At 35.5% G+C, this 22,745-nt stretch overlaps 1 protein-coding gene and 1 long non-coding RNA gene across 3 annotated transcripts; one reads left to right on the top strand and one right to left on the bottom strand.

Annotated features, from left to right (window-relative positions):
- Window positions 1-433: 433 nt before the first annotated feature.
- On the top strand, window positions 434-11,398 carry LOC127799459 (uncharacterized). 2 transcript variants are annotated; one of them, XR_008022631.1, is made up of 5 exons: window positions 434-830; window positions 9,083-9,224; window positions 9,309-9,417; window positions 10,804-10,846; window positions 11,139-11,398. It is a non-coding gene; the product is annotated as an uncharacterized LOC127799459 (long non-coding RNA). The 2 variants fall into 2 exon arrangements; XR_008022630.1 differs by lacking the exon at window positions 10,804-10,846 and having other exon boundaries at window positions 441-830.
- Window positions 11,399-11,525: 127 nt separating this feature from the next.
- Window positions 11,526-12,029, bottom strand: LOC127799140 (uncharacterized). The gene has a single exon (XM_052332892.1). It carries the CDS (start codon window positions 12,027-12,029, stop codon window positions 11,526-11,528), a length of 504 nt encoding a protein of 167 aa, XP_052188852.1.
- Window positions 12,030-22,745: the final 10,716 nt, after the last annotated feature.

Below are 22,745 nucleotides of genomic sequence, written 5' to 3'. Positions count from 1 at the left end.
TTCAAGGTGATAAAATTTTTATGTAAAATTTAGAGAAAAATATGAGTTTGGCCTAAGTTAATTAGGTAGTTTCAATATTAAGATTAATCTATTATATATGAAGATGATATATAATCTATCTTGTGGATAAATTTTTTGATTATTACGATATGGTTTATCACATGGCTGAAATTTGATTTGAGTATGGATGTATATATGGTAAAATAATCTGAATTAACAACAATTTGTAGTATGCTATTCTTAACAATTCTATCTCCAAGTTATTTTCTAAGCATCCTTACTTGTATTTATATCAATTGTGGGCCTGACTTTATGGGCCGGTGGTCCACTCATTCACATGAAGCGACGGCCCAGTCCAGATCCTCAAGATCTTCCTTGGGCCTTCTCTAGATCCAAAAAGGAGGCCGTCTATTAACGCCGTCGCATATTGCATCGATGTAGAGAAAAGGCGGTGGAGTTTTCCGAGTGTCTTTTGAATTTCGCCCAACCAACTAATCCGGCTAAACGAGGCTCAGGCTCGGGACTCATCTCGTTCCGCCTTCACAAAACCCTCGTGTTAGCTTTAAAAGTATCTTCGCCCTCGTTCCCTCTTCTATCTTGGTATCGGAGTTCGTAGAAATGGCAATGCACATAGGGGGTACGGATCCGAACGGTGACTCCTGGTGGAGAAGATGAAGATCGCCAAGCAGCTTCACGGTGACTGTTCGTCGTCGTACTCCGATTTCGGGAAGAAGAAGAGCCCGCTTCGTCCTTGTCGTCGTTGAAATCTAAGATCTACGGGTCGCTCGTTGGAGGAAATCCCATTCAGAAGGTTTTTGTTGGAGGAAAACGTAATCGCATCTCTTTCTCTCTCTCTCTCTCTCTCTCTATATATATATATATATATATATGTCTGTGTGTGTGTGCTCGCGCTAGCGCAATTGTTTAGTTCATCCAGCGATCTAGATATACTTTGCTGGAAGATGAGACTTTGATTGTGAGCGTTACGCTGGTAGGGTTTAATTAACGTGTCCTTCAGACTCAAAATAGATCTGCTTCAATTTTTTATGAATGGAATCGCATGTATTTAGTTACGGAAAAGGTTAAGCGTATAAATTGCAGAACGCATGTTTATTCTATTTTGTTGTAATAGAGGAACCGGCCTACGTGATACTGATACTAAGCTTGGCTTATATCTAAACAAATCAAATATGAACACTTCAAATTCGAACCTAGATATGTGTCAAGACCTAGGTCTTGAATTTAGGTATTTGGAATGACAGAAACGTAGAACGAGCAAGACGAATGTAGAGAGAGAGAAGCAGAGATAGAAACAAAGAGAAATAGAGAGAAAACAGAGATAGGAACGGAGAGAAATTAGAGAAAATGTATTGAATTGTTGTTATGATCTCAATACAAGTCGGATTAGCTTTTTATACATCTAATCAACAGTCAGTTACAGGATGTAACTGAAGCAAGTTGGCGCTCACTGTAACAAACTGCAAACCACCAACTTCTGGAAAATAATTTACTACAATGCTCCCTCACAATGGTACATACTATCACATTCTAAGGGTAGTATTTGTAATTTTGGCTTTATTTTCTGTTTTAATTTCTATTTCTGTTAGTATTATTTGTCTTGTAGTTAGAAGCTGTTAGGATATTTTCTCTTTCTTGTCTTTTCTCCTTTTGTCCTGTAGCTAAAGTGGTTACAGCTATGAGTCTATATATTGAGTCACAGCTTGACATTGAATTTCATGAATGGTATTGATGAATTTTCTGTAATTCTCTCTAATTTTCTTCTTCTCTTTGTGATCTCCTCTCCCCTTTTTCTCAAATAGTCTCATCTTCTTGTCGTTTCTCTCCCTCCCATATGATCTCTCCCCCAAATTCTTCTCTTAATCTTCCTAGTTCCTTTTTCATTCCCTAGCTCAATCCCAAAGGGTCTGACAATTGGTATCAGAGCAACCAAGTGATTCTCGACCAATCAGTTCAAACAATCCAATGAGCAGCAAATTCCAAGCAATTGGAATTTTGGGCAGTTTAGGACAGAAGAGTACACCTATTAGGATCGGTGAGTTGGAGATCACCTAGGCAAAGACGACCGACTACCTTCGTTGACTTTTCCAGCAAGTTGGTAGCAGGCGAACCCAGTGATGGCAGAAGGGACACTGATGAAACAGTTGGAATCACGATTGGATGCGATGGAGCTGGGCATCCGATAGAACTAGGTGTAGATCAAGTAGAGATTAGAAATGATGGAGCTTGGCCTGCGCCAGACCTAAGAAGAAGTGAGTCAAGGTTGAGCGAAAACGATGGCAATGGAGAGAAATCTAAGAGAAGATTTCTCCCATCTTCGGGAGGAATTTTTTGGGTTTGGGCAGTAACTAAGCACAGTCTTGGCCTTGTTCTCCAAGCTTTCGAATGTGAATGCTTGTCTGTAGATTTTTCGCTAAGGACCAACCCAGCTCCAATACTCGCAGGGGGCCAATCCGGACGTCAAACTCCAGACCAAGAGGTGGCAGATGAGACACCCAAGTTGAGGACAGAACCAGTGGTAAGAGGCGTTCAGGCCCATCAAAATCCAATTCCTATGCCAAGACTTGACATCTCGATGTTCAAAGGAGACAACCTAAGATGGCGGGTTCGTAGGTGTGAACGGTTTTTTTTATTAATATCGGGTGGCGGAAGAGCAAAAGGTAGCGGCAACATACCTTAATGACACTAGGGATATATGGTTTCAGGGGTGGAGCTAGGGAAGAACAATCCTAAGTTGGCCGGAGTTTATAGAAGGATTGTGCAGGAGGTTTGAAGAAAGGAAGATGGTGGACATTATAGAAGAGTTTAACAAAATGAAGCAAGAAGGATCGGTGGACAAGTATCTCGTGAGGTTTCAAGAACTTAAGGCGTTGATTGATGTCGCGCACCCCACATTGGATGAAGCCTACCTCATATCCAGTTTTATTAGTGGCTTAAATGAGGAGTTATGACTGGTAGTTAAGATGATGTAACCCACTACCGTCAATAGGCTGCAAAGAAGGCCAAGTTGTAGGAGATGGCCCTAGAGGTTATTTTTAAAAAGCACAGAGCTGTAACAGAAGGGTATCCTTGGAGCAGTTTGGTGGTGGGAGAAAATGCTTAGAAGGCAGCCTCAGATTGGACTTAGAGGAAATAGCATCCTAGTGCTGCCAAATCTCTTATTATGGAGTCCTGGAGAAGACTCGGACAGTGTTTTAAATGCGGGGGCAAATTTAGTTTGAGCCACCAATGCAAAAGGTAGTTGTTGCATATGGAGGGTTAGAGGAAGTCGATGAAGTAGGAGAGCTAGCTAGAGTTGGATAAAGGAACAATAGGATCGACGGTTAAGTTTCTTGGAAACAAGAAACATTTCAAGGGCAGTATTTGTAATTTTGATTTTATTTTATGTTTTAATTTTTATTTCTATTAGGGTTATTTGTTTTGTAACTAGAGACTATTAGGATATTTTCTCTTTCTCGTCTTTTTCCCTTTTGTCCTATAGCTAAGGCGGTTATAGCCTTTGTCTTGTAGCTAAAGTGGTTGTAGTTGTAAGCCTATATATTAAGCCATAGCATGACGTTGGATTTCATGAATGGTATTGATGAATATTCTATAATTCTCTCTAATCTTCTTCTTCTTTCTGTGATCTCCTCTCCCTTTCTCTCGAATACTCTCATTTTTTTGTTGTTTCTCTCCCTCTCATCGTCACACCCCTAGGATTGAGCTATGGTGTGAAAGGGAATTTGGAAGATTAATAGAAGAATTTAGAGGAAGATATCAGATGGAAGGAAGAGAAACAATAAGAAAATGAGAGTATTCAAGAGAAAGGGAGTGATCACAAAGAGAAGAAGATTAGAGAGAATTACAAAATATTCATCAATACCATTCATCTGATCCAACGTTAGGCTGTGGCTCAATATATAGGTTCACAGCTGCAACCACTTTAGCTACAAGACAAAAGGGGAAAAGAAAAAAATCCTAATAGCCTCTAGCTACAAGACAAATAGCTCTAATAGAAATAGAAATTAAAAATAAAACCAAAATTATTGTTAAGAGTAGGAACACAACACCCTCTAGGACACTCACACTCACTAAGTCATAGATAGAATCTTTCAAAAACCTCATGGTAACAAGAATAACAAGAACCCAGTATTAAAGAACATAAAACAAAATCAAGAACACCACAAGACTTATCCTAGTCCAGTCTCAAATCGAGACCTACATCCAGATTGTCTTAGCCTTCACTTTTCCACTATCTTGTATAGGTTATAACATACGTCTTGACAGAACTCTCTCATAGCCCAAATAACTTGAAACTATAGAGTTCCCAACTTAGAGTATACACAACTATACCTGCCTCACTCTAAGCACACATTCATACCCACTCGCTCTCAAGATAGAATATATGAAGATACCGCACACTTGCCCCCTCCCGACCCCTATTTATAAGCCATAGGGAGGGAGTTACAATGATTGAAAATAAACGCCCCCCAACTAACCGTTACATCTAATAACTGACCAGCTATCCTTCTAGAAACAATCCTTCTAGAAGACTTTCCCTAACCAACTAAAGAGGACAAAAAACAACACTATTTTTACATAAACTTTATGATATTCATTCCACTAATCTAGTACAAATGTTCTAACAATTACAAATTCTACCCTTGGAATGTAACAAAATTTTCCCCCCTTGAAATGGTTCTCGTCCCCAAGAAACTTATTACTGTTGATCTTATTGTTCCTTTATCCAACTCTGGCTGGCTTTCCTTCATTGTCTTTCTCTAAACCCTCCATATGCAGCAATTGCCTTTTGCATTGGTGGCCCGAATTGAATTTGTCCTTGCATTTAAAGCATAGTCCGAGTCTTCTCTTGGACTCCATAATAGGAGATTTGGGCTATAACATAACTCTCTCATAGCCCAAATAACCTAAAATTATAGAGTTCCCAACCCAGAGTATACACAGCTATACCTGCCTCACTCTAAGCACACATTCATACCCACTCGCTCACAAGATAGAATATATGAAGATACCGCACACCAGCCCCCTCTCAATCCCTATTTATAAGCCATAGGGCGGGAGTTACAATGACAGAAAATAAATGCCCCCCAACTGACCATTACATCTAATAACCGGCCAACTGTCATTTTAGAAACAATCCTTCCAAAAAACTTTTCCTAACCAACTAAATAGGACAAAAAACAGCACTATTTTTACATAAACTTTCTGATATTTATTCCACTAATCTAGTACAAATGTTTTAACAATTATAAATACTACCCTTGGAATGTCACAAATTTCCCCCCCTTAAATGTTTCTCATCCCCAAGAAACTTATTACTGTTGATCTTATTGTTCCTTTATCCAACTCTGGCTAGCTCTCCTTTATTGTCTTTCTTTAAACCCTCCATATGTAGCAATTGCCTTCTGCATTAGTGGCCCGAAGTGAATTTGTCCCTGCATTTAAAGCATAGTCTGAGTCTTCTCTTAGACTCCATAATAGGAGATTTGGTTGCTTGAGGTTGCTCTTTTCCTTGACTTCGATCTGAGGCCGTCGTCGAAGCGTTTTCTCCCACTTCCTTACTACTCCGAGGATACCCTTCTATTACAGTCCCGTGCTTCTTAACAAACGTTTACAATGATAACTCATGCAAACAAGCCTTCTCTGTCACTTGTCTTACCAAATTGGGTTGCAACATTTTGACCATCGGCCTTAGCTCATTACTTAGTCCATTAGAAATCGAGTGTAGAATGGTTACAAGAAGTCCCTCTCTTCTTCCTTTCTGACTCACGAATTCACTGCACTCAAGAGATTACAAACACTTTTTTACACAGTACTTCCTTTCTTCTTTACAGCAGTCTCACTCGTATTCAAAGACTTTTGGAATGATCAATATCTCACTCTTCCATCTCTATTTCACCTGAGTACAACCTTTTTTGGAGATTACAAAGACTTTCTTGGACACAAGTCTTTCCTCTCACACACATTGTACTCAATCATAGAGAATGAATGATCATCTGTGACTGTCTTGCCCTATGTATCCTATTTATAGACATTATGGGTGGTAATTACAAGGTTTTTATTTAGCCTACACAAAGATTGAAATACCCCTTATAATAAAATACCTAAGCCAGACTCTTCTAACTTAGAATAAAATCAGCCGCTTCAAACACTCGAGACATCTCCTATTCTTCTTAACCTTTTGGACTGTTTTCTAAATGAAAACATCAACAACTTCACTTTAGTTACCAAACAAAGCTCTCTAACCACCTAAGCTATAAGACAAAAAAGTGAAAAGACAAAAGGGGAAAATATCCCAACAACTTTTAGCTACAAGACAAACAACCCTAATAGAAATAGAAATTAAAAATAAAAAGCCAAAATTATAGAAAACCAAAAATACCCTTGGAATGTGACAGAGGGCAAATGTGTCTTTTGTTTGGTCAACATAATAAGCCTTTAGTAGCGTTTTTTGAAAAGCTAGGGGGGAGAAGCTTTTTGTCAAACACTAGTAAATCAGCTTTTAAGCTGAATAGTGTTTAAGCTGTTAATGGTTGCCAAACAGTTATATAGCTTATAAACGGTCAAACCGCTTAGCCAAACAGGCCCTTAGTTACTTAGAACCCTCTAGATTGTAAGCAGCCTATAAATAAAGCTACTCAAGGAGGATGGGGATGATGTGAGGATTATACCACTGATCTTTACCCTATCTCCATTCTATTACAACTCTCTCTCTCTCGATTCTTCTCCCTCTCCCGCCATTCTTTTTTTCTCTTTCTTCCATAATACATATAAAAACAACACTAGAACATATTACCATTGTTAGGACCATGTATCACTGGTGCCTTATCTTCCTCAAGACCATCAATATTGAGACTGGATACAAAAGAAGTTATTCTCACAAAGAAAGCAATCAAGGGAGATTCTTTCTGTCTTTCTCGGCAAAATGGGTTGAATCAAGCTAGTGCTCATCTTGATCTTGCCTCCAGGGCACTCGGAGCTTGACGAACTGAGGAATTGATCAGAAAAATAGGGTGGCTATTTAGTTTGTATGGATCAAAATAATCAACTATTGGGGGGTAATCAAACTCGATTGGGCTATGTTCCTTCCTGACCAAAGGAGGGCGATTGGAGACGAGGCTCGAGCTCTAGCGACGGGTCCGTCTGGGGGGCGGCTAGCACCTGCAAGCACTCCGATGATCGAGTAAGAGAGTAAAGTGAGGCAGTGTATCAGTAGGCCAGTGATGAGAACATACCTTGGCTCTAAAAAGAACTGATTGATATAGAAGGAGGAGATGTCCTCCTGCATGCATGAGACGTGCGCTTGTAGGTGATGGGATTGGGTATCCGGTGCCGGTAGAGGTTCTCAGGTGGTAGCATGGTGGCGACGGGACCCTCATTAATGTGAATGGGATCTGTCATTAATGAGGGCAGGATTTGGGGTTGTTGCGCGGATATCCAGTGGGATTGCAATGATATTGTGGCAGGTTTGGCGCTGGGTTGAGACTAGATCCAGGGGAAAGGCTAGATTGGGCCTAAAGAGAGGGTTGAGATTGGACCTGAACGGTCCAAGCTACACTCTTGTAAGAAGTTTAAGATGCTCAATTCAACTTTGAGTTTTAAGCTACTTAAGGAAGTGTCTTCCATCTTAGTACTAGGAGGTTTTATTACAAGAATGTAAGAGTTCCCTTACCATCTGAGCTGGCCATCACTACAGTAAAACTAGGGATAATCGCTCTTGAGCAGCCATGTTCTGACCCCTTCATCTCCAGAAATGAGCTTTCACTGTTAGTCAATGACCTCTTGGAGATCTCAATCCATCCTTGAGACAAACCAGAAAGCTCTCGTCTTTCAGGCAGCATGACTTCCATTACAATCAGCCAGCCAGTGTGATTCTTCACTCCAAAGAGCACTTCCTCTTCTATCTCCTCTCATTCTTTGAATGATGTGAACACTGGACAACTTGTTAGCCATCTTTTATTTCCTTCATTGGTCCATCTCTTAGAACAAAAGCCTGTGATTCAAGCTTAAATAAGAGCAGGTTCCAGGGTGTTTTTCTATTTTCCTTCAGCCAATCCCACCTTGGTAATCAGATGGAAGCCACTAAGCAACCTTTCAGATGAAATCTTGAGAATATCTGTCCACCAAACTAATAGGTCGCCACTCATTGCTGCAACCTGGTGAACAGTTTCCTAGTTCACGAGTTCCTCCTTTACCCTTACATCAAAAGCCTCACTTATCATTGTGTGGCTTTTCAATTCTCTTAACCCATAATTGCAATGCCTATAAAAAGTAGAATTTGTGTTCAATTTATATGCTAACTTCAATTTTCTGTGAAATTACGAAGAGCCCTTGAGACCTCATGTCGTCTCGGAGTGGTATCAACCACATAATATTTAGACTTCCAGTCATCTCCACAGATGGTCATATTATTTGTAAGGCCATTATGTTCTATGTTATATTTATGGATTATCAAAATTGAACTTTAAAATATGAGGCTAAAAACGATTATGTACATTTGTTTCGGGCTAGTTATGAATTCTTCCCTTATTAAAAAGCCAAGTCTTGCTGCTTTTATTCCGTTCTCTGGTTTTATTTGGATACAATTGTCCCTCTCTAATTTTCAACATAATATGCAAAATTTGCCTGTTCATGTTTTATTATGTGGGTTTTGTGTTTTGTGCAACGTGAAACAGAACATTCTGTTCATTTACTTCAGTTCATCATTACAGTTTTTATTCTTTTGGAGGTCTTCTTAGGGACTTTTTAAAAAAAAAAAAAAAAATTTTTACAACCATCTTTGGTTTACTGCAGCAGCCGATCCAAGTTGATGTGGAACTTGAATATTATTATCTGTCTTGTTTTTCCTTTTACTTTATCATACTTGCATTGGTTCTCATTTTCTGAGTCCTTATCAGAAATGATGGGGGCAGACAACAAATGATTGAAAAATAAGCATGAATTGAGATTTAAGATGATTGGTGTGACCCTTTAAAGTAATTGTGTATTTTCCTGTCAAAATTTCGTCCAAGTACCACTCTTTCTCTTCCCGATTAGTTAACATGTTTCTAGCAATTTTGATTAGTAGCTGCAGCTGCTGACATTCTTATGGAGGAATAAGAAGATTTGTACTGGTATTTTTGTGCTCAAGTACAAACCTTACTTCACTGTGTCATGCATTAATAGCGTCTCTTGCAATGGGCAAATGTTCCAACATTTATCAACAAGTAAGCTTGTGCTTTTTATTTAGTCAGGCATTTCATCTGGCATTTTTTGGTAGTGAGTTCGTAGCCTAAATAGTTCGTTTACAGGTCTGAAGATTTTGTGCCGATAAAGAAAATGAGAAACCAAGTGTTTTTTTAACTGAAGTGGAGAGTATTAACATGCAATGAATTTGTAGAGCTGCTGCTCCTGTTGCAGGTTTGTTTTCTTTCTTCGACTAATTTGCATTTTCTTCCATACCAACACACTTCTACATAGAATTTCTAGATGAACAAGAACAACTTTTGAGACTATCTTAATTGACTGCAAGCATTTTGATCCATAGGGAATATCCAAAGACATTCAGGAGCACGGTGCAACAGTAAAAAATATCTTGTAGAACTTAAAAAAAAAAAAAATCTGCAAATTACCTTTCATAGCCTTCTCTTAGTTAGCATTATTCAGCTATGCGTTAAACTTGTAGAACAACTCTTTCTGATCATTGCTCACGTGCTGATAAACTCAAGCATATTTCTCCCTTGCTGAAATCTTAAATGAAATTATGCCAAGATTCAATGTACTTCATACTTGCACGGAAAACTGGTTATTTTGACACAAATTGCTGACATATTATCACAAAAGATGTCGGTTGGCTCTAAAATATGCTCTGTTGCAAATCAATAAGCACTCATTTCAGTCAAATAGCTTCACTAGCAACTTCTGTTGTAGCTATATGGTTGGCTTCACCCAATGAGAAGGCCGTAGACCTTTCCTTTCTAGAGCTCCTTGAGTTCACGTTTGAACCCAAGTTAAAGATATAACCTGATGTGTGATACACAATATTAAGCTTTATTGGCCATTGCAAATGTCAGAAATTTTCTTTCTTGTATAATGAAGTTTTCTGAGACTATTCTTAAATATTGAAACAATACTGACTAAGTGCACAATATCTAGCTCAATGTCAGTGAGATAAATAAGAGAGCCAACTAGACTTCTATAAGTTTTTTGCATCTACCTTCTTTGCTTCATCATATTTTTTTCAACTCGTCGTATAAGGTGCTATGGATGTTACTGATTCACAAACCTCTATGTGATATTTCTTTAGTAAATCATTAATATATTTGTCTCAATAAATAAAAATATCACCTGTTGAGCTTGACTTTAACTTTCCAAGTATTTCATTAGACCTAAATCCATCATCTCATGTTCAAATCTTCTTTCTTGATGGCCGTCTCGTAATCTTATTTCCAAGTACTTCTTTCCTGATGGCCTTCTAGAAATCTTCAGTCAGCCTCTAATTAATCCTAGTGTAGATCAAATCAACCCCATATAAAATAATTGAAAACTCGCCATTTCTTCCATTTTTTTACATAGAGAAATTGTTCATTGTTGCTTCTAAGAGAACCACTATGTTGGAAGTAAGAATGAATCTTACTGATCTAGGCTCTAGGAGTTTGCTTCAAGTTGTATAGCACTTTTTAAGGCCAATCAGCTGTCCTCCCTTATGGCTGCATAAGAAATACTTTATTTTTTCAGCTAATTCTCCATTCAGAAATGCATCCATACATTTCAGTTTCTAACTCTGCAAATAATCTTCATGTGCAGACGTTTCTTGAAATCTCCATGCTGTTGTGACATTTCCCAATCGGTTGAGTTTGTGCTTTTTAGTGTCCTGTATTTCGTCTTTAAGACCCATAGCTCGTGTAGTCATAATCTTCTCCATCAAAACATGGCAAAAAAATAAAATAAGAAAAACAAACTGGCAAGGCTATTCCAATAGCAGCGGCCAAAAATTCCACCTTTTAGCATATACACAAAAGTCAATTTCTATGTTTTGATGGAAAAGATTATGACTACACGAGCTATGGGTCTTAAAGACAATTTTCTCGGTTTAAATGCTTAATCTACAGACTTCTAATAGATTGTGTTCTGGTGAACAGATGATTGCTGGCTTGTGGTTGTGGGTTATGTCGATTTTAGAAAGGGGACAACATTTGATTTATTTGTATAGAAAGAAATGAACGAGTTTACAATGAAATTCAGCTTCTTAGCCACAAGACTCGATGCAGTCTTTAAAGGAATGAAAAAGGCTAAGAAGCTGAATTTCATTGTAAATCCGAACTGTTACTGAATTACTAATGCTTTTTATTTTCATTTTACTGAAGTGATGATTATGTAAATTCTAAAGCTTTTTCAATCATTTTTTGGGTATTTTTAATTTTTCGGCTGTAAATGAAGCCACCGGCGATAGCAGTTTAGCCCAATCGTATAGGCTCTGGGAAGTGTCATCGTACGAGTATCTTGGGTTGGTAATCGGGCTCCCAGTTTTATTGCCCAATAAGAGGCATGTATCCAGTATTATTGGCGGCTGGACATGGTTCAATAGGTTTTGCATTGGCTGCTGGGATTGCACCTGCTGTCTGAAATGACTGCTGGTGTGGTGGGCCGGCACTGCTAAGGGACTTGCCTGTCTGCGGCCGGGCAGCTGGGCCTTTTTGGGTTGGTCCAAGGGCCCGAAATGGCCGCTGGGTCGAGCTTGGTGGGCCGACGTTGGCGGCTGGGCTGCACGGGGCAGGTCCAGGGGACCAAAATGGCAGCTGGGGTAAAATGACATTGGCGGCGGAATGCACGTGTTGGGTACATGAGCCCGAAATGGCAGCTGGACCCGGTTTTGGTGGGCCTACATTGGCGGCGGGACTGAACTTGGTCGATCCAAGGGCCGGAAATGGTTGCTGGGCCGGGGTTGGTGGGCCCACATTCGCAGCTGGGCCTGGACGTGGTAGGTCTATGGGCCCAAAATGGAGGCTGGGCCCGGCTTGGTGGGCCGACATTGGCGGCCAGGTCGTTCCACGGCCCGAAATGGCGGCTGAGCCCGGCTTGGTGGGCCGATATTGGTGACTGGGTCTGCACACGCTAGGCCAATGGGCCCAAAATTACAGCTGGGCCCAGTCTGATGGGCCGACATTGGCGGCAGACTTTACGTTCTAGGTTCATGGGCCCGTCTCGGAGGGACGAAAATGGCGGCTGGGCATGCAAATGCTTGGCTCATGGGCTCGAAATGGCAGCTGGGCCTGGCTTATGGGCCATAAATGGGAGCAGAACATACATCAATAAACGACTTTTACTGCTAGGCCTCGTCCGTATTTGTCGTGATCGGATTTCTTGCTCCATTCCCGATTCGAATTTTTTCATCCCAGGCTGGAAGGATAAAAATTATTTAAAAATTTAAATTACCAATTATGTCCTTTTCAAACCCCACTGACCTAATTAAATTCAACAGTGGTTAATTTTTTTTTCAAAACTAATTATCACTAATTTATTTATAACACAAGTAAAATTAGAATTAAATTCTAATACAAATTTCTACAAAATGAAGATAATCTAAGGTTGTGGATAATTTGTTGTCCAAAATATTGGAAAGCTGAAATTTTCCATTTCATTTTCATTGTGAAAAGGCAAAAGGACATCAGAATATTTATAATTACAAATAAAAGAACATAATAAAATAAAATGCTAAAAACACCTTTCCTATTGAAAACAGCAATCACCCAACGACTTTAAAGAAGCAAAAATCTTCTAAAACTAGAATCTTCCTTCTTAAAAATATTACAGAGCAAGCATCTAAATAGTAGCAACTTAAGTAATGAATGTGAATATAGAAGAAAAGAAACTGAAGTAATGAATATCTAGCGCGGGGATATGACCTTGTAGATTATTGGAAGCAGACATCTACATGGTATGATAAAATCTCTTTTGCTTGCTGGGGCTAGGTAACTCAAAATCTTTCTTCTTTCGTTATTGAAATATATGCCTCCTATTAATTAATGTGCAAATCAAATGTTTTTACCAAATTAATCCAAAATGACAATTGTGTGTAACTTAGAAGATGTGGCAACTTCTTGGTGCTCAACTTCATTCCACATCTGTTGTTTTTCAAAGAGACGACAGATTTTGCAAGCATAATGTTGCACGGAAATGATCCCGCATAGGACAGAATAGCTTATTATGTAAATAAGTTCAGAACAGATGAATGTGCCAGCTAACTTGCCTAGCTAAGTGTAAATTGACAGAAACAAGGAAGACAAATCACAAGAAACATAAGTTTTAGACAGGATCTCATTGTATTATTAATAAATGGAATATACCACAGATACAGATACCAAAAGTAAAAAAAGGAATCTGAGAGTGACAAATAAGATGCGAACAACCAAACAAATATAGATACTATTTTTGTTGGCAATTTTAATTTATAGCCCCAAAAGTTGTAATATCAATTTGCCTGACTCACGGAAAGCCATAAAACCTTTTCACAAAAACAGAAGGCACGTCAAATGTAACACTTGAGGCAGGTCTTTCTACTACGCACATAAACACCAATTATATGATTAATATTAAAGCTTTCTATAGGTTTTGCTAGCTTGGTGCCAACATCATGTTGTTCAAGAGAATAGAAATTCATAACTCTGCTTTTTAGTATAGATTCAGTTCACAGTTGTGTTCCCTTAGGTTTCCATAAACCCACAATGAAATCTACCAATAGAACAAAAGTAGAAGAACAAACAGATGCAAGATATATGCATAGACTGAAATTACTGAATTTCATACTGAAATTGGAACCATTGTGCAAAATTAAATTCCATATTTCTTAAGATTAACAAACTAACAGCTCTTTCCAGAGCACCTTGCTTCCTTTTGTACTATCCATGACCTCTCAAAACCTGAATTTTTGGGGCTGTTGTGGTCCCAGAATTATTTGCCATCATAATTTGTAATGTAAGAGAACAGGTCAAAGCTTACAAATAAGTTAATTCCAGCTTCTATAGCAGAGACTAGAACAAATTTTGAATCTCCTCTATATTTTTATGGAATAAAAAATCTATAGTTTTCACAGAGAACATAAAATTATATCTTAGTTTAGTCATAAATGGACTAACTAAACAGTCTCCAGTAAATAAAAACAACAAAGGAATTCAAATAAACATGTTAAACATTTTTATCAAAGGAGATATGGCATCTGGGGATATGTTGATTGCAGTTTTTACCATTTGCGCAAAATTAAATTTACTTTTTTATATAATAATTAAGTTTGATACTAATCTAGGTCATACTAGATCTAAAGATTAACAAACAAAAGCAACCAAACCTAGATCTGGTGGATAAAAGATCACAATCAAAATGAGCAGGTGATTTCCTCCATCCAGATTTGGGAATGAGCAGATCTTAAGATTAAGAAAAAAAGAAAGGGGGGGGGGGGGGGGGGGGGGGGTGGAAATACACTTGGTACTTTGAGTTTGGCCTAAATGCAAGCAATATCCCTGAAGGTTTGAGAATAGCACAACCTCTCTTGACCTTACAAACCTTGTATCATTCCCCCCTATTGTGAGACATTCGGCTGTTAAAATTTTTAAAATGCCCAGATTGCCCTCCCGTGTTCTCTCATTCTCTATTCCTCCCTCCTCCGTCCCGATGCTGACCAGCCACCCTGTCTCATCCCTCTCCCTATCTCTTACAAAAAAATATTTTTATAATTATCAACAATATAATTTAATTACAAAAAATATATAAACTAACCATATATAAGCTAAAAACATATTTCCAAATCATAGAAAATATAATTTTTTTGATCAAAATTACAGAAAATATATTTCATAAATATATATAAATATAACGATTTTAATATATACATGTGTATTAAAATAGGGTTAGTTTATATATTGTTTGTAATTAGAAAATATATTTTCGTAATTAAATTATATTTTTGAAAATTATCAAAATATTTTTGCTAGGGCCGGAGCAAGGGTTAAGGTGAAATAAATGCACTTTATTTTCAGACAATGTGCATTTACCACTCCTAGCATTACCCATTAAAATAATTGAACTGTTTGTGGCTGGCTGATAGCAGCCAACCACCACCACTTTATTTTCAGACAATGTGCATTTACTACTCCTAGCATTACCCATTAAAATAATTGAACTGTTTGTGGCTGGCTGATAGCAGCCAACCACCACCCCACTGCCAAACTTAGGCATAACCCTCGCTGGGTTTAGAGAGGCTGGAGAGAGAGAGAGATTCATTGCTGATCTTCTTTCTCAGGGACAATGAAGCTCCCCTCAGTCTTCAAACTTGTTCGTATGTTTTTCCATCTCTGCAATGCCATCCCTGTGATGGCAGTGATAGGGGGGAGACAGAGAGGGATTACCCATGGGGTTCCCGGAGATGAATCCCTATCACCCCTTCCTTCAACCAGAGAACTTAATTTTTTGTTGGCAATTCTCAAATCAAGAAGGCACAAACACAAGCAATGTATATATGCTTGGAAATCATCTGAATTTTTAGTAGTATAATAAAACCCTGAAGGAGAAGAACCCAATTCATCTGAAATCTTAACAAAACTTTAATCATAAAATGAAGAACTTGATTCTCCAGGCTAGAAATCCAATAAAATGCATGAGTTATGGATTCATTACCATCTGAAATAGAATCACATATTTTCCCAACAAAAAATTGAAACAAAATCAGAAGATCACAATGAATTAAATAACTGAAAACTAGATGGATTCATATAGTGTCGTTCACAATGCTGCAATGAAAAAGTTCAAGAAGTTCATTTCCAGTACTGGATGGAGCAAGAACCAGCCATGCCCAGAGAGAGAGGGGGGGGGTTTGAATATTTACGTAACAAAGGTAAGTTGGTGGTAGGGGGAAACCACAATGAGGTATTAAAGGTCGAGAGTAGTCACTGAGTTTTTCAAACATCAAAGGTACAACTTGCATTTATCCTAAACCTCAAGGGTATTGAGCCTATTTTTCTCTTTGTTTATATATTTCTTTACAAAAGCTTTTAGAGGAGTTTTTTACTAGAGTTTATATATATGTGTGTTATTTATATTTTATATTTCTTTCAAAGAAAATATATTTTTTCAACTCTTTGGCCAAAAATATATTTTTGTTTGTATTTATAAATATTTTTTAGTTTACATTATATATATTTTAGATTATTTCTTTATATTTGTAGAAAATATTTTAGTAATTAAAATACCTTTTTTGTAATTAAAATGATTTTATGTAATTAAAACGTGTGTGTGTGTGTGTGAGAGAGAGAGAGAGAAGGCAAGGGTTAAATGGTCCTTTTAACTCATTTTTTAACAACACAGATGTCAGTGCTATTTTCAAAATGTGAGAAATTTTCTTTACAATTAAGTCAAACCTTAGGAGTGATTATTGTAATTTACTTGAATAAATGCATTAACCCAAATCTAAGAAGGAAACTATCAAATACTGATAAAAGTCAAAATAAAAACATGGTACCGAACCTGAGAAGAAACTGGACACATAATAAGGTACTAACCATGCTAATTGGTAACTTGGGTGGGTTAGTTTAATCTAATCATCTCCGGTAGGGATGGCAATTCCAACCGAAATCATGGAAAACCGAACCGAAACCGAACCAGTCAACGTGGTTAAAAATTGTTTGACTGGGTAATGGTTTGATTTGAGAAAAAACCGAATACTGTTTCAATAGGTATGGTTTGGTTATGATTTTCATAAAATTCAAACCAAAATCCGAAATGAATATACATATATATAATATATATTTATTTATTTAATATATTATATATACACATAATATATATATTGACTAATGCACTTTTTTACAAGTATTTTAACTAATGTATTACAAATATATAAAATATTTAACATTTATAAAGTAATTAACAAATAAAAATAAAACTAATCTTAAATTATTTTATTTTTATCAATCAAATAATTATATCTAAAAAGTTTGAAGTTAATTTATAACTTTATGCAAGAAAAAGGTAACTTTATTAGAGTTTGTCTTTGTTTATTGTGGAGTTATTAAAAATTTTTATGAATGCTATTTGCAAGATTTTATCTTTGTTTATTGGTATGGATCAAACTAAAAAAATCATAGTTAAAACCAAAATCGAATAGTTTGGTTATGGTTTTTAATTTTTAAAACTAATGGGTAATGATTTGATTTTGGTTTTAGTAGTTTAAGTTTGGTTTGGTAATGATTTTTAATTTTTAAAACTAATGGGTAATGATTTGATTTTGGTTTTAGTAGTTTAAGTTTGGTTTGGCTATGTTTTTTAATTTTTAAAACTAATGGGTAATTATTTGATTTTGGTTTTAGTAGTTTAAGTTTGGTTTGGTTATGGTTTTGGCAAAAACCGAAACCAAAACCATAACCAAACCGAACCATTGCTAACCCTAGTCTGAAGTACCCTTTTTTCAATTTTTTATTTTAAAAACATAAATAAAAAATGTTGTTGATGCTATGCTTCATACTTTTCATTGTTAGTTGTTGCTAATTGTTATAGCTCACACCGCCTAAACTATTCAAACTGCTTAGCTACAGTTTAGATGGTTTCAAAAGCATGGTGGGTTGGTTGTAGGACTGTAATTGAATCGAGCTGAGTCAAACTTTAGAAAGTTCAGACTTGGCTCATTTATAAACGAGCATGTTCATTTATAATCGATTCGAGTATCTTGTGGCTCGCATTAAACTCACGAGCCTAAATGAGCCTTATTGAGTTTCAATTTTATTTAATAAAGTAAATAATAAATTAAATTAATGATAAATTTTTATTCAAGAATTTCAATATTTAGTATGTACTTATATAAATTCATGAAGTATTATAACTTTTCTATACATATTTTTCAATAAAATTACTTAAAATATATGATTTTATAAATATTCTAAATAAATATATGAAAACTTCAAAATATATATTAAATTATTCATGAATTTTTATATAAGCTAACTTACGAACCTATAATTGAGCAGCTCACAAGCCTTGTCGAGCCGAACTTTGCCTAGCTCAAGCTTGGCTCATTTATTAAATGAGTTCTGAAAATTAAGCTCGAACGAGCTTTTATCAAGTCGAGTTTCGAGTAGTTCACGAGCGATTTGACTTATTTACAGCTCTAGTTGGTTATGGTTTGAAAAGGTGGACAACTTGCCTATATTAATTTGATTTGAAAAATATTTTTCAAACCATCCAAACTTCCCACCACGCATCCCTAATTGGCTAAACCAAAGCCTGTGCCTGTTTGGACTTTATAACCTAATCAGCCTAGCGTGACAACCTTCTACCAAGTTAGGCTTGTTATTCGGGCTAGTTTATTGGGCAAAGAAACTTCATTTATGATACAGCTTGCTCTGACGTGTGTGCGTGTGAGATTTAAATTACAGTATATATGAATAATTTTAGATTTAAATGATATTTATTAATGAAATACTAAATTTATTATATAACTATAGGTAATATGTTATACTTTGTCACAAAATACAACTAATTAATTTTTTAACCTAAAAATTGCATTTTTATTGATTTATTTAAAAAATAAGTAATATGTCCTTTTTGATCATTTTACAACTTCTTACAACTTATAAGCTTCTCTTTTACCAAACATATAACTATACAACTAATAGTTTTAAGCATATTTTATCCAAACACTTCATTAATTTCAAAGCTTTTGAGAGATTTTAATTAATAGGGTGTTTGGCTTACCAATAGCTTATAAGTTACGCAACTTATTTTTTTGATACATTTGGCAACATTTAAGAGCTTAGATGCTTTATAGCTTATAAGCGCATCCAACAGCATTCGAGAAAAGCTACCCCTAATTTTTCCAAATAAGCTCTTAAGAGCTTTTTTCGTTGACCAAGAAAATGTCTGATTTACCCTCAAACAAAATAAACTCCAGCCTCTAGCCTCCATCTCCGATCGCCGCATCCAACCAAACCCACCTCCATTGTTGTTGTGCTCCATCTGCTTGCATCACCGTTGTCCTCCATCACCCATGTTCGTTGCATCAGCTCGTCACCTTCAGCCCATCGTCGTCGTCTCCATCTTCTCCTTATTTGCCTCCATCACCGCCTCCTCTTGCCATCGCCCTTGCCACCTCCTCCGTTCACTATATATAACGTATATATATATATATATTTAACATCTTTATTAAAAATTAATATTTTTATAAATTTTATTTACATTATTCAACGTGTCTATTTTCATATTTTTGTTAAGTTTTAATCAGCTCTTTCAAACCAAACATATAACTATTAACTGATAATTTAAAAACACATTTATTCAAACACGTTATTAACTTAAATACTACCCAACTTTTAAGCTTTACATAACTTAAAAGCTGCTGAAAGAAAGGGTAAGCCAAACAGCCTCTAAGAGAGCTTAAAAGTCCTCTTAGAAAATAGTAAGCCAAGCAGGCTTAATGAGATTGATGGTTAAAATGTTATCGTTATTGTTATAAGAACTTTCCCTGGCTATATGATCTCACTTCCATAGCCTTCCAATGGGAATCCCAAACACTAATGATCGGGATCGGCAACTCATCCGAAAACCTATTGTTGGTTGTTCTCTTCCTGACCTTTCCCTGTCCTAAACATTTCGGTTAGGGTTGGGCAACCTGTTCCAAACCTACTTTACATTGTATTTGTTTCCCGTGATTTTCGATCCCTATCATCTCGATCTAAGCTTTCTGTACAAGCGTTGGAGTGAGTGGAGCTTGCTACAAGTAGAATTTCCCTCCATTCACACGCATAGAATAATAACGTAGTAAGCCGCACGCCTCGCCTCACATTATACACTAGACACATCAAATGATGAATGGTTTAGGGTTTTAGAGATGAATGCCATAACACTACCAAATGCCGGCAACACTCACAAATTCAACAACAAAAAACTTACAGAGGAAACGAATACCTCAGGACTAGAAGTGGAGTCGAATTCATTAGGGAAGGGAGATTCCAACCCGAGCTCGAACGGAAGAAACTGCAAGAAAATCGACGATGTGGCGAACTGTAAACCCCAACCTTCTTGTCCTCGTCTTCTTCGTCGTCGGGGACATCAATCACGATGTTCTCCATGCTTTCTTTCAAATTCCCGGTGCATTCCACAGAAATCGATTTCTCGCCCCCCCCCCCCCCTCTCTCTCGGTTATCGCAAAAGAACGAAAGTGAATTCAATGGGAACGCAATAAGAATATTCTTCTATTTATTTATTAATTTGGGTTAGGCCCAGCCCAACACAATGCAAAAGTTCAAAACCGCGCTCGCTCAAACCCCATGGGCTTGGTCTTGGGCTTCTGCACACGGCTCACCTATTACAAGAATTATCATTTCAAATAGATTCATGCCAATGATGCATGTTTTTTTAAGAAAAAGTTACAAGTCCAATTCATATTTTTTTCGAATAACACTCTATTTATGTATTTATATTTTTTAGTTAATTTTAATTTTTATATTTTAATTTTTTCATATAATAATTCAAATTTTTCGTTATTTCAATTACATTCTTATACTTATGTTTTTTAGTTAATTTAATTCTTGTACCTTAATGTATTAAAAAATGAATTAAATTGAGTCATCTTGCTTTACCCATTTTTTTACATATCAAAGTTCGAAAGTTAAATTGATTCTAAAATACAAATATAGAGATAAATCGAAATAACAAAAGATTTAAGTTGTCACACAAAAAAAAAAATAAAATACATAGATTAAATTGACTCAAAAATATAGATTTAAAGTATAATTAAAATAAAAAAATAAATAATCTCACAAACAAATATTTAAACATTAAAAATTATATTAAGGAATCAACTCAAACTCTTCTAATGCACATAAACATTGAAACGGTATTATTTTGATACTTTCAAAACATTTTCTATTCCAAAATGACAAGAATCATAAAAAAAAAAAATTTAAATTAATTTTATAATTTTAAAGACATTTTGAGATCATTTCATAATATTAAAAAAATATTATAAATATGTTTATGTTCTATAACTACATTAAAGATAAAATCAATTTATTTTTACTATCCTAGCAATTACTTTAGAACGAAAGCAACTTGAATTTATATTTTTAATTTATAAATATTTTTTATTTTAATTTTCTATTTTTATTTTTATTCAACCTAACTCAACTCTGTCGAATTAAAATAGAATTATGAGATGCATCTAAACACCTATTATTATCAGAAATAAATAAAAAATGCCATCGAACATAAAGATAAAGTAACTCAAATTCGAAAGAATAATAAAATACCAAGTGGTCTTATCAAAATGTATAAGCGCCCTCTCCACTCATCATTATCATCGTTAACTACGAAAGAAAGAAAGATATTAAACAGTACCGACAAGGGACATCACTTGCTTTTTCCACGCCCCCACCCACTCGCCTTTTTCCCGAGATTCGCTCCTGATTTACAGCCACGTGTATTTTTAAATTTTCAAATTCGACAGATGAGTTCTTAAATTTTTCAAAGCAAGCTAGCCACAATGCCTCCTCCTTGACTAAGGGCGTTAATTAAACAAAATAACCGTACATCTATTGAATGTTACGTCTTTGGTTCATACACTCTTTCAAACTTTAGGTGAAAAATTAAAGTTTTAAGGATGACTTAACGAAAGATACAAAGTTTTTAAAATATATGATCAATTTATTTATTATTGTTTATAAAAAAAAAAAGAGTGTTGGCTAATTATAAAAAAGTTTATAAATTAATTAGATAAATTTTCAAATTTAAGAATATTTAGATTAAAAAATATTATATTTACGAATAAGTTTAACAAATAATTTTGCACATAAATTTATACTAGACACATAAATTTATAATAGTTTTATTGTACTTATAAGAGTTCTATCTAAAATTAATAATAATTTATAATAAGAAGTAGATTTATTATTAATTTTAGATAAAATTACTATAAATTTATGTATTAATATGTCATAGACAAAAATTTATTAAAAACTAAAAAATTCAAAAGCCCAAAATGCTTTTTGAGTTTTAGGTAGTATATTGTATGAAATGCTGGGCCCTGAGAACAAAAAATTGAGAAACCTTTACAATCGTTTGGAGATTGTGAGTGGGAGACCAAAATCTTTTAGCAATCGAAGATTAAGAAATTAATAGGACTCTCGAACACTGAAGTCGAGAAACTAATATAGTCTCCTATAAACTTTGACCAAGTTCTGACCCAGAACTGTCTTATAAATTTTTCTTTAATTAGGAATTTGAATAAAACATAAACAAGATAATTTTGATATTTAAATAATTATATAAAAATAATAAATATTATCCCTAAGAATTATATTTCTAATAGATTTTAAAATATCAAAATATACATTATCTAAAGAAAGACATAATCTTAATAAATTTTAAAAAAATTATATACTCGATAAATGAACTTAATTCTAAACATAATACTTTTCTGATATTAATTTGAATATTATATTTAAATTTTAAGCGTTTAAGCTACGCATATGAGCGTTTACACTAGGATTACTTTGCACCATTTGATGAAAATTTTTTTTTTTTTTGGTAGAGTTTAAATAGATAATATTTTTTATTAATAAATTGATTATCGTATATGTCAATTTATGATAATTTATTTGTCAAAACTAGCATAATTGTTTCCTACGGGTGAGGATGAGTTTACCTAATCCTAAGGACGGTTTGTCTCTATCCATCCAATTTACAATTTGAACAATCATCCATCATAA

The sequence above is a fragment of the Diospyros lotus genome, chromosome 4, assembly GCF_014633365.1.
Source record: "Diospyros lotus cultivar Yz01 chromosome 4, ASM1463336v1, whole genome shotgun sequence".
Taxonomy (NCBI): domain Eukaryota; kingdom Viridiplantae; phylum Streptophyta; class Magnoliopsida; order Ericales; family Ebenaceae; genus Diospyros; species Diospyros lotus.
This window is presented reverse-complemented; position numbering and strand designations above follow the sequence as displayed.

Coding starts and splice junctions, on each gene's coding strand:
- LOC127799140 (XM_052332892.1), bottom strand. CDS start 12,029: ATGTCGGCCCACCAAGCCGGGCCCAGCCTCCATTTTGGGCCCATAGAC.